This window comes from Salmo salar, chromosome ssa07 (genome assembly GCF_905237065.1).
Source record: "Salmo salar chromosome ssa07, Ssal_v3.1, whole genome shotgun sequence".
NCBI lineage: Eukaryota > Metazoa > Chordata > Actinopteri > Salmoniformes > Salmonidae > Salmo > Salmo salar.
This window is the reverse complement of record NC_059448.1, coordinates 45,173,768-45,186,940: the sequence shown is the minus strand read 5'-3', so window position 1 is coordinate 45,186,940 and position 13,173 is coordinate 45,173,768. Positions and strand designations below refer to the sequence as shown.

Here is a 13,173-nt window from a genome sequence, read left to right as displayed (position 1 = left end):
CCGGCGTGCCATATTCGGCCCGCCTGTGGTTAGGAAATCTGTTCCCAAGTATCCCCACACATAAATAGAGAGGCATTTGTGATCGTATCCCAATGTAATCAAGGTTTGAAATTATTCTGTTTTTGTCAAATACTATATCTGTTTGGGCTTCTTTGGGTAAATTTGCAGTGTACAAATTATTTATGACTATGTTCCGGCCCCCCGACCATTCACTCAAGAATAAATTGTCCTGTGTTTAAATGTAATTAAGGACCCCTGATTTATGGTGTATATATATAGGCTGTAAATAGGTATGCTGTAGGGCTTTGTATGACACAAGGGGTCAGCATGTACTATAGGTATGATGAAATTGGGTCATAACAGGGGGGATAAAACAACTACTATTATATTTTTACATTGTTATTCTTGAATTTCTTCAGATGTATGCTTTAGATAGGATTCATGTAAGACCTAGTGTTAAGTATAACGAGACATCCCCCTGCACTGACACCCCAACCCCAGATGAACAGCAATATCCCTTCTGTGTCGCTGCAATGAATCTCACAACATTAGCCAGTTTGAAAGTTGAGAGTAGATTATTATTGTATAGTAGTACTGCTACCCCTCATCATACTCATCCATGTTTAACCTCAACCCTAACCTGAACCTCTACCACGAAACGTCCACTGATCTCCAGTGTACAGCCACGACTACTGTCCAGTCCTCCCCACCCTGCCTATAAGAGGGGATCTCAGACACACTCAGTAATCATTGAAAGATGAGGCACTGTGCCAGGGCATTTATCCATAAGAACAATGGTCAAGGATAGGGCTGGGCTGGCGTGTGACGACTGCATCATAACTGCTGTTAATAATTACAGTTATGAACAATAAGCAACCCGGTAGAGGGGATTTGTTAATTGCAACATTCCCAAAGGGTCCCAGATAATCTTAAGGTGTTCCTCTGTGCGGAGAGAAAGAGAGAGAAAGACAGGCAACGTTTGGATACACTGAAGCTGCGTACACAGATAAACTAGTAAGGTAAGAGTTAGTGTTATGTGTTATTCTAGTACCTTGCTTATCATTTATTAATATTAAAGATAGATCAATTAAGATACTTTCTATCTTTCCATCTGATATCTGGATGTGGCAGTTGGTGACATAACACTTTCTTAAGAGTTCTTTATTTTGTGTTACCTTTAGTGAAAACGATTTGTAATATAGGACAACCTTGCCTGTGTTCTCCTTGGTATTATAATGGTATCAGAACCCTTATTTAACCCAGACCACTCTAACCTGGTCAAAGCTGACAGGCAGCACAGGCCCTGCCCAGCCATGCCAGTCGCAGCTGGTCCACTGGAAAGCACAGAGCTGTGACACTAATGACACAGGCTGATGAAGTTAGTTAGTGTGTGATGGTAGCTGTACCTTTGTTGTGCGGCAGCTCCACAGTAATCGTCTGAGTCAAGCTACTTTCAAAGGCAGGAGGGAAAGATATGACAGGAGCCTGTACTAAAATGTGATTGATGGGTCTCAGAGAACCTGTGAGGAACAGGTGCCACACCACTCATCAAGAAGAAAAGGGTAAAGATGAAGCAGTATGTGGTCACCAGGCCACTCTACTCAGAGGACGCCTTCGCAGACGTACATGAGAAGATACACAGGCACCATAAGACCGTGCGGCACCATGTCAAGCAGTATTTCACGTAAGAATCAATCAAGTTTCTTCTGTTGTTTTGCTTTTATTGTTTTGTGTAACACTGAAGGTAGCCTTATGATAAGCTGCAGTGCATGGACGCAACACTTCGGCCTAAATTCAATCAGATCAAGAGTTAACCAGCGATAGCAGACACTTGCATAGCTGGTGTTTTGGCGGTGTCGGACATGTAACTGCATTAAGAGGTATCAAATCAGTGAGCGGCTGCTCCTTTGGTCATTGTCACGATTATTACAACACACAATCCAGTGTACCAACTTGTAACAAGGCTGCTTGGGATTATAATTAATGCAACTTAGCGCATTCAACGGCAATGTCCGCGATAGGTATACTGCCGGAAGTCGTTTGCTGATTGACAGCTCTAATGCAGTTACACCTCAGACATCACTGAAATAAAAACAATGAAACTGCTTTGCAGTTGTCGGTTATCACAACTCAAATCACTGTAGGAGTGCAGTTGCAGTTGTCGGTTATCACAACTCAAATCACTGTAGGAGTGCAGTTGCAGTTGTCGGTTATCACAACTCAAATCACTTTAGGAGTTTAGTCTTCATTTGGTGTGGATAGGTGGGCCCACGTGACATTTTACCTGAGACGCCCTGATTGTCTTTAGTTTGCGTACAGATACGGTAACTGTCCTTTAAAAGCATACATCTAGTTTAAAGGTCAGCCCTATCATCCTATATACTGTATGTCTAAAATGTGTGCATAAAGATGCTTAGATGTTATCAACTATTAGTAAGTAATGTCTGTGGAGACTAACTAAAAATGGTGTGTGTGTTAACTGTAGTTGTGACCTCAAGCGCGCTAAGAACGCAGCGCTCTCTCTGCTGCCTTTCATTGGTTGGATGAGAATCTACCAGCTGAAGGAATGGTTGCTGAGTGATATTGTATCTGGGGTCAGCACTGGGCTGGTAGCTGTTCTACAAGGTGAAGCTAACACCCACACTCTAACCCACCTCAATCCCCCAGTGTGCATCTTCAGATCTATCAAAGCAGTTCATGTAGCACTTTTTGAGAAATCATTTGATAAAGAACTGTAGACCTCATTAACGTCACAAAAACATCAACTTTGAGCATTGATAGAGAGCGAGAGGGCTGTTGTTAAAAATGAAGAATATTGATGAACTATGGTTTTACAGAACGGTAATCAGGTCCGATAGTGGTATCACATAAAATACATTATCTGATCCTAGACACCTATTAATAGGTGTTTATTGAAAGAAGAGATGTTAATGTATCTTTATTAGCAGGCATTATTATCACAGTATTAGCATTGACACACAGTAGAGTCCATAGATACTTAAAAAAATCTGGTTCACGATGACTCTTGAATGTTGTCGTAGTCTCTGGTGACTAATGGTGGAGTTATTTAACATGCACTGTAAATTGTTGTTCATTGCTTTTGTTTGATTGACAGGTCTGGCATACTCCCTGCTGGCCTCCCTCCCTCCATGGTATGGACTCTTCACTGCCTTCTTCCCAGTGATCATCTACTTCTTCCTTGGCACTTCCAGACATATCTCAGTAGGTAAGTACTGTGCATGTATGTGTGTGTGCATGTACAGTGTTTTGCTCTGACCATCACAAGCTATCACACCTTTTTACTGTACTTACCGCCCTCTCTCTGCCCATCTCTCCACTTTCCATCCTCTGCTTCCTCATCTTCACTCCCTCTCTCTTTCTCCTCACCCCACTCACTCCAGGGGCGTTCCCTGTTCTGAGCCTCATGGTGGGTGCAGTGGTGACGAGGCTTGTGCCTGACGAAGGCCCCCCAGTCAACATCACTGGGTTTGAGGGGCTGACCAGCGATGAGCAGAGAGTAATGGTGGCCGCCTCTGTCACCTTCCTCATGGGGATAATGCAGGTAAAACACCATCATTACCTCAGCATTATCACTCATGTACTGTACATTACTCATACTGTATCTCTCTGTAATCTGAATCTAAAATGAACAATGAACAATTCTCCCATATTCTAACATGAGTCCTCTGCTTTCTCCCAGCTGGCCATGGGTCTGCTGCAGGTAGGCTTCATCGTCATGTACCTGTCAGACACGCTGGTGTCTGGGTTCACCACAGCGGCTGCTGTCCACATCCTAGTGTCCCAGCTGAAGTTTGTGTTGGGCCTGGTGGTGCCGGGACTCAGTGGACCTCTGTCCATCGTTTATGTGAGTCAAGGAAGAAAGACAGGATGAGGTCAAATGTCTTTCAATGCAACAGTATGATTTTTTTCTACTGATATCCAAATATGCAATGACTTAGCTATGACAGATATATATTCATTAACTCCCTCAAATCTTATCCCTCATATCTGATCAGCTTCTAAAGCTCTGAAGAATAAAACAGTGTTGATAAGCTAAACAAGTGTCTCATTGTATCTTATCTTACACAGTTAAGCACAGGTCTTCCTCAAGTGCCCACAAGATTTCAGAAAAAGCTATAATTCATGAGTCATGGCTTGGTGTAGAGACCTCTCACTGAACTCTCACACCCTGTAACTGGTTCTTCATTACTGTCATCCTTATTAACTGACGTCTTCCTCAGACCCTGGAGAAGATCTTTGTCCAGATCGAGAAGACCAACATGTGTGACCTGGTGACGTCCATATTGATCATGGTGGTCGTGTTCATAGTGAAGGAAATCAACGATAGATACAAAGCCAAGCTGCCTGTCCCAATCCCCATAGAGGTTATCATGGTGAGTGGCACTGTGTGCACTATGTCATCACAACCGGAGCTTCAGGTCTATATGTTAGCATACACAGATCAGAATTGGGAAACATTGTGGCGAGATCCAGCCTCATATGGGGCACCATTGAATTTACACTCTTAGAAAAAAATTACCCAATGGGTTTAATCTGGAAAGAAAAGGGTTCTACCTGGAACCAAAAAGGGTTCTACAAAGGGTTATCCTATGGAGACAGCCGAAGAACCCTTTTAGGTTCTAGATAGCACCTTTTTTTCTAAGAGATAAGAAAAAGGCATCGTCATGGGCACTGTTTATGTAGATGTGTCTCAATATTTAATATAAATTTGAATTTGAGTATGTACTTGCACAAAGTACAGATCATATTATCACAGATAAGCATCGGGAACCATTGCTATTCTTATCCTGAACAGTCACTCCCTGGTTCCTATCTTGGTACACTCCTAGAATAAAATGTGCTATCTAGAACCTTAAAGGGTAACCAGATTCTCTTGAAATATACTGTTTTCTCACCGGATTGCATTAGTCCTGCTAATAACTGATACATTGATTTTGGTAATGACTTTGGCAGACTGTCATCGCTTGTGGCGTTTCCTATGCATTCAACTTCCGGGTGAATTATAAAGTTGATGTTGTCGGCCGTATTCCAGTGGGGTAAGCACATATAAAAAGCTGTTTGCTGCATTTTAAAATGGCTAAGAATAGATGGGAAAAATAATCTAACAATATCTTTCCCTCTCAATCTGTTAGGTATGAGTCACCTATGGCCCCGAACATGCAGATCTTCGGGCAGACTGCTGTTGAGGCGTTCCCTATGGCCATAGTGGGCTTTGCTGTAGCCTTCTCTGTCGCCAAGGTCTACTCAGTCAAACACGATTACATCATAGATGGAAATCAGGTGAGTCCCAAAACCAGAACATTAGGAGGAGGGGTTGGAAGCCGAGGTGCTACAGAGAAATGTGTTTATTGTTGCTTGTGAATGAGGGGTGTCAGCCTAATACAAACTATCAACATAAGACTTGAACTAATATCAACAGTTCCAGAACATGTATTTGTGCTTGTTGTCTAGGAGCTGATAGCTTTTGGGGCCAGTAACATCATTGGAGCAGCCTTTAAGTCGTTTGCAGCAAGCACAGCGCTCTCCAGGAGTGCGGTACAGGAGAGTACAGGTGGTAAAACCCAGGTAAATTACTAAACCAAGAGGCTGTCTGTCACGCCCTGACCAGGTGAACTCTTCTATTTTGGTCAGGGTGTGGCATTTCTATAGTTTATTTTCTATGTTTTTGGTATAGCCTTGCTTTGGGGCGTATTTCTATGTTGGGTTCTGTCGATTCCCAATCAGAGACAGCTGTCACTAGTTGCCTCTGATTGGGGAATCATATTTAAGTTCCTTTTCCCCCCACGATGTTTGTGGGTTGTTGTCTCTTTTTGTTGGAGCAGTAGCGATACGTTTATTCTCTGTTTTGACCGTGTTATTTCAGTCTGTAATAAATAACATGAGTTCGCTCCCAGCTGCGCCTTGGTCCACTTCTTCCTTCCTGCACGACGATCGTTACACTGTCTGAGAATACAGACACATAACCATACTTAGAGTTCCTTCCTGAACAAGTTCCTTATCCAAGAGATGTAGCTGTAAACGTTATGAAATATTGACCTATTTGGGTCTCCCTATCTTTATTGTAATAATAACTGATAACTTATCATAGTCCAAACCAGATAGAATTGTACAAATGGGAGCGAGCATGTGATATAGTTTGTCGTGAATCGTGACCTTTCATAGTGAAGAATGAAAGAATTGACTCAATGCACCAAGTTAATAAATAATGATAATTTATGAAATATATCAAAGGGAAACACTGCCTAAACAGTGTTTATCTGTAGTTGTTTTGTGAATAGCCAAATGTGAGTAAAATAAAGTGTAACTTCATCATTTCAGATCGCTGGTCTACTGTCAGCGCTCATCGTGATGGTCGTCACCGTGGCTATCGGGTTCTTATTGGAGCCACTCCCAAAGGTAAAACTCACTCAGTATTTTCTAAATAATTGACTTTAGGAGTTGAATGATAGGGAAACATTTTGATTTCTACCTAAATAGACATACCCAAATGTAATTATTTTTCATGAGATAGCCATAAACAATAACTGGTAATGTTGCATAGTTTTAGAAAGTTCTGGAACTCACCTTTCTGTAAAAAAAAAAAAAGGTTTATAAATTGCTGAGGTGTACTCACTTTTGAGGACACAAGCTCAAGTACATAGTACAAATATAATGAAAATATTGAAAATCACATATTATTTGTTTTTCTTATTCAACAAAAGTGGGGCAATAGGGCTTGAAAAGACTGAAATGCTTCCTAAATATAGTAACAATCAAATGATAAACTACTTACTATATGATTTCACCTTTCTTATAACTGTAAATTAAATATGATCATACTTAGTGAGAATACAATGTTGGCACTATTTCATATAACACTATTTCATATAAGTCCACTGAGCAGCGCAGAGACACCGTTCACATGTGTGCAGACTCGGTACAACTTCAGCTTTAAGCACTAAGTGATTTTGTCTGTCTGTGACCAAGAGAATGTGTTCTCGTTTCAATTCTATGAAACAATTTAGTATGTTTTCATGTTGAGAGCTTTAAATCCGGCTGAGAATATTAAAGTGAGATGAAACGACAACTGCTGGATTCACTAGACTTTCACCTTATATGGGCTCTGTCATTTGAATCGATTTTTTGTCTGCATAGGTCAGAAAACGTGACATGTCACTTCCTATGCAAATGTGGGGTCTGAAACTTGACACTTCAAGTCAGCTCTGCTGAGAGAGCGGAAGCGGAGAGCAGACAGATGGGTCTTTCTGGCATTATAAGGCACTAGACCCTAAGGCGTTCACCAAAATGTCAGTCGGAACCAGTCCAGAACCGCTCAAAGTCCCCCATATAGGGGACTTAACGTCTAAGATTAGAACATTACGTAATGAATCACACTGTATGAAGTAGATAGGAGCACTGGAATTTAGATGGAAGTCTTGTGCAACTCTTGTGACTGATCATCAAAGATGTCATTGCCTGACCTTTTCCCTCTGTGTTGACAGTCGGTGCTGGGGGCGGTGGTCATAGTCAACCTGAAGGGGATGTTGATGCAGATCAGAGAAGTCCCTTACCTGTGGAGGAGAGACCGGCCCGACTGTGTGAGTCTTCTGAGACACTCCCACTGAACTGCACCTATAATGGAAACAAGGAGTGATGTCTTTACCAACTGTAATAATGAACTCATATTTCCTCCAATCCCTTCCATCCCGCATCCCCTTGTCCTGCCTCCCCTCCATGTCTTTATTCAGGTGGTGTGGCTGGTGACCTGCCTGGCTTCCATCCTGTTGGGGCTGGATCTGGGGCTGGCTGTAGGTCTAGGGATGGAGCTGCTCACCGTTGTCTTCAGGGCTCAGTTGTGAGTATGGGCACAAATCTCCAAATACCTAAAAAAAAAAATTGAACTTGTGTCTGTTTTTATTCTTTGTCAGTTTTCAATGTTATTAGGAGGTAGACACACCAGGGTTGGGGTCAATTAGAAATTTTGGAATTTGATTCAATTCAACCCAAGAATTGAAATTCAAATTTAAATTGGCCACACCTCACAGGAAGCATAATTTGAATTGAATTTTAATGAAAGGAAGTATAATTGAATTCAAAGCAATTCAAATAAATTCAACTGAGACATGAAACAGACGAGCCTCATTCCTTTGATAAATATTTTGCCCAAAACATCTGCCACCTCTTACTCAAGAATACAAATACCATCAAGAAAAATGAGATTATAACTCAAATGTCAGTGTTTTATTTGTATTTTTACCCTAAAATGTTTAGTTGTTCCCTTCTATTCTGGAGTGTTGGATTTAATGCATTGTGGGAAATGTATTTTTCTAAATATTTAATAACGTGTAAGTGAATTATGAATTATTACAGACAAAATTATCTTAGAATATTTCCAGACCACTGTTAATTATTTAATACTCTTTTTAGGAGGATGAGTTTTAAAAATGAAATGTTTCAAGTATTGGTAACCATGCATGATGCCAAAATAAACATGTGCATAATGATGTATGAAATAAATGACCCATTTGAATTACAATGAATTTCATTGAATTCAAATCTACTTCCTTTAATTCAAATTCAATTAAAATGCTGCTTCTTGTGGGATGTGGCCAATTCACATTTATTTCAAATTCAATAATTGAATTGTAATTAAAGACCAATTCACAACTCAATTCAGAATGAACCCCAACCCTGGAACACAATGTTATAGTGACATTTCTGCATACATTTTATTCCAGCCCACGTTGCAGTGTCCTGGCCAATATCACAGGAACAGATATCTACAAAGACCGCAAGGATTACATGAGTGTGAGTAAACTAATGTGGACTAAAGACACTCACCAATATCTTTTTATCTTACAAGACTGTGAAGATGGTATGTCTACACATGGTCCTTGTTCTATTGTTTATATATCTCTTTCCAGATCTATGAGCCAGAGGGTGTTAAGATCTTCAGGATACCGTCACCCATCTTCTTTGCCAATATAGATTTTTTCAGAGGCAAGCTGGTGGAAGCTGTAAGTAAGCATTTATACATAATTAGACGTGTAAAATGAAGAATTCTGCCAAACACATTTACACGTAGGCCTTCTGCATTACAATTTCCATTACATGGTCCAATAAGGTAATGATTCACGGGTCTACTTATTAAGACATCTTATTTTCTCATCGGATTTGATCCAATGGAAAAAGGTCATAAAGAATGATCAAATAAACTCATGAAGGGCAATACCACCTCAGTGTATGAGGTAATATAGTATACCAGGTTGTATAGCAATAGTTCCCATACAAATTGGTGTTAGTAAAGTTTTACTTGCACCTTACTAAACACTAAGCACATGCAGATAAGATGAAGTTTAACCTTGATCTGTATGATGGCAAAGGCCGTGGTAAACAATATGTCCCATTCACAATAAAGCCCATGTGTAACAATTACTCCCACATTCATGTGTGCAATTGCTAATTAGGGTTCAACTTGACTTTGATGTGTTTTCAGGTGGGCTTTAACCCTTTGAGGGTGTTGAGAAAGAGAAACAAAGCCCTGAGGACGATCAGGAAACTTCTAAAGAAAGGAGAGCTGCAGATGACATCTGTGAGTAGTGGTGCACTTATCTGTGGCCCTTAGAAACCCATAAAAAGATAACTTCCACTCACAAAGTTACCCCGTTAACACTTTACAAGAGCCCCCTGTATCATAAAGTTTCATTCAAATGGCCATAAGCATGTCATAAATCAGTCTAGCCCAAAACATTAGTTTCACACCTGGCAACAACATACTTTTAGCAATCCAAAATCAACAGACATCAAGCACACGCTGCAGGACCTACCTATAGGTAGTCGTCCCCGTACATGCCTTATCAGTATGGTCTTGGGGTTGCATGTATATGAAAAACAAATGAATCATCATCCCATAGTGGTGGGTGGACCTCCAAAGATCACCTTCTACATGTAGTCAGGTTTGAGGTTGTGGTAATGTTGTGGTTCTCCCGGTGCAGAAAGGCCTACTGCTCACCAGCTCTGGTCCCATTGAGGAGTCTGAGGATGAGAGCAACATGGAGGATCTGGACCAGCCCACTGACTTCAAGGACCTTCCTGTCCAGGTGAACTGGAACTCTGAGCTTCCTGCCAACATCCAAGTCCCCAGAGTAGACGTCCATAGCCTGATCCTGGACTTCTCAGCCGTCTCCTTCCTCGACATCTCTGCCCTCAAGGGACTCAAAGCGGTAAAACAAAACTCTTCTGTTACAACCCTGGGGAATGTGGGGATGATTGTATATTTTACCAGAGTATTTCTACTTGCTGGGTACTGATATTTTGATGTGTTCTATAGGCACTCAAAGAGCTCATTCGGGTTGAAGTTGAGGTCTACATTGTGGCATGTGACGGTAAGCTGGTTTAAGACAAGCCATCTGTCCCATCTATTCCTTCTCCCTTTTTCTCTTCAATACTGAATTCAATTACTCTGAAACAAATAGAGGTGAAGTGATTGATCTAACAATATATATCCCTTGTGTCCAAAGTGTACATCCAGAAGAAACTGCACAGCTGTATGTTCTTTGACGACGAGGTGAAGTCGTCCATGTTTTTCCTGACACTCCACGATGCCATGCTACATATCCTGGAGAAACATCCAGTAAACTCTGAAAACACAAAAGTCTGTGAAAAGGTATAACATTTATTTGTAGAAAAATACTGTGTATCTATTTATGTTTCCACCCTTACAGACTAGATAAGAGGTGCCAAACCTTATCTTGGCCCACATCGGTTCATACACAGGAACTTGTCTCATTCTTGTGAATCATGTTGTCTTACAGGTTATAACAACAGCCACTATCCATGGCAACCAATGCAATGGTGTGTCAAGTTTGCGTAGCAGGGACAAATTTGTACATGTAAGTAACAGAGACCCATCAAATCTATTTGTCGTTGTCTTTTCTACATTTGTAATGAATAATCATCACCAATCCCTTTAAAATGATAACTCTCGTAATGTTTCATGTGGAGGTACAGGTAATTTGTAAAAATCATTCGTAAAAATAAAAGTACAGTAAGATGAGCTGACAAAATAAAATCTAAATCTCCTTCCTCTCCCCAGGTCTCAGAGCCAGAAACCAAGTTGTAGTTCCAGAACTACACTCTCAGATGGCAGTATTTTAAGGGTTCTTCGGCTGTCCCTTTCCACAGAGGGTTCTACATGGAACCCAAAAGAGTTCTACCTGGAACCAAAAAGGGTTATATTTGGAACCAAAAAGGGTTCTCCTATGGGGACAGCTGAAGAACCCTTTTGGAACAATTGTCTAAGAGTGTAGTGGTGTGTACAGTACTTTCATTTCCTGGGATGGCATGCATTTCCTGTGATCGCTGTGCTTTCTGGTGATAATTGACATAAGGATGCTGTCCTAAAATGGACACCATACACTAACCATATGTACTTCTTATTGAACTAATAATTGTATATATGATATATTTTAATTTTTTTGTACTGTTAAACAGATACTCAATTGCAAGTGTATTATGAGATTTTGAAAGAAATATCAGAAAATTTCATTCATATCATTTATTTATTTTCAAAAACATTTTTAAATAGCTTGACAATGTTGCATTTTATACGTGTACATAGGGATTTTATAGGAATGTTAACGTTGATGTATTTTATATGTAAAATAAATGTACTTCTTAGCATAAAGTATTTCCGCCAGCAAGAAATGAAGCAATATTAGCAGTACGGTATTTGGAAATCTGAACGTCCTGTAAATGAGATATTGATAAGAGTTATAGGATGACTAACATGGGGTTTTGATATATTGGTCACAGATAAAGCCCTGATAAGAGATGATTAAGTAGAGATCTTTGACAAACTGTTCTGTGTGATACAACAGTAACCATGATTGATTAAGTTGGTGGAGGTTAGTATGGGGTATTTCCAGTATTTCCAGGTGGCAAGACCTCAATGGATCCAAAAGAGCACTTTCATTGTGTTTTATAATAGTGATAAGAGATGAGGACTGATGAGTGTCTCAACGTTTACATACCTTAAAGCCACTGATTCATTTGCCTGGTTTGGATCCCACATATTGTTCTAGAAATGCCATTGTGAATCCTACACAGTAGATATATATGTCATGAAGGTAAAGAAAAACTATAAACATTTTCAGATGAGGTGAATAACTCTCAAACAGTGATGCAGATAAGCAGAGTATGTTTGATTTGATTTTGATTTATTAGGATCCCCATCAAAAATACATTACAGACAAAATACATTACAATTTTCATACACTTAAAAACATTAACATGTAGTATGTGTGTGCATCTATCAGATACATGTCAGTACAGTACATACACACAACAAGTAGGTCACATGGGGTTTAACATTTTACATTTTGAGATGATGCTTCATTCTTTTGCTAAAGAAATTCATCAATGAATTCAAAGTTCCCCTTGCGTGTCTTGTGGTGTAGAAGCCATTGTTAGTAAGAAGAAGAACTAAAGAGGTACAGTATAAACTTGGCACAGACCATGAAGGAATCATCATCCTGATCTCTGTTAATGATTAGATACACTGAGTGTTCCATGACATAGACTGACCTGGTGAATCTAGGTGAAAACTATGATCCCTTACTGATGTCACCTGTTAAATCCACTTCAATCAGTGTCGATGATTGGGGAGGAGACAGGTTGAATAAGGATTTTTAAGCCTTGAGACAACTGAGACACAGATTGTGTATGTGTGCCATTCAGAGGGTGAATGGGCAAGACAAAATATTTCTGTGCCTTTGAACAGGGTATGGTAGTAGGTGCCAGGCGTACCGATTTAAGTGTCAAGAACTGCGAAAATATTTCACACTCAACAGTTTCCCGTGTTTATCAAGAATGGTCCACCACCCAAAGAACATCCAGCCTACTTGACACAACTGTGGGAAACATTGGAGCATCACTGTGGAATGCTTTCAACACCTTGTAGAAAGGGAAAGGGGGATACCTAGTCAAACATGCCCCGAAGAATTGAGGCTATTCTGTGGGCAAAAAGTGTTCCTAATGTTTTGGAAACTCAGTGTATGACTTTAATTTTCCAAGACAAATTTCCCCTCAGGGATAATAAAGTTTATCATATCCTATAAGATGAAGTGATGGAGACAGTGACAGTAGATCTCAGACCGTCTTCGGACTTTATAC

At 40.2% G+C, this 13,173-nt stretch overlaps 1 protein-coding gene across 2 annotated transcripts; it reads left to right on the top strand.

Moving 5' to 3' along the window:
• The first annotated feature begins 710 nt into the window (after positions 1 to 710).
• Positions 711 to 11,689, top strand: LOC106609369 (chloride anion exchanger). 2 transcript variants are annotated; one of them, XM_014208142.2, is made up of 21 exons: positions 711 to 1,019; positions 1,516 to 1,684; positions 2,486 to 2,625; positions 3,116 to 3,226; positions 3,402 to 3,562; positions 3,701 to 3,865; positions 4,242 to 4,394; positions 4,975 to 5,057; positions 5,154 to 5,301; positions 5,473 to 5,586; positions 6,340 to 6,417; positions 7,503 to 7,598; positions 7,749 to 7,855; positions 8,739 to 8,808; positions 8,925 to 9,017; positions 9,497 to 9,592; positions 9,996 to 10,223; positions 10,331 to 10,385; positions 10,521 to 10,666; positions 10,815 to 10,892; positions 11,096 to 11,689. In XM_014208142.2, exons 2-21 carry the CDS (start codon positions 1,569 to 1,571, stop codon positions 11,120 to 11,122), a joined length of 2,265 nt encoding a protein of 754 aa, XP_014063617.1. In that variant the 5' UTR covers positions 711 to 1,019; positions 1,516 to 1,568; the 3' UTR covers positions 11,123 to 11,689. The 2 variants fall into 2 exon arrangements, with proteins under 2 accessions (XP_014063617.1, XP_014063619.1); XM_014208144.2 differs by having other exon boundaries at positions 756 to 1,014.
• The last annotated feature ends 1,484 nt before the right edge of the window (positions 11,690 to 13,173 follow it).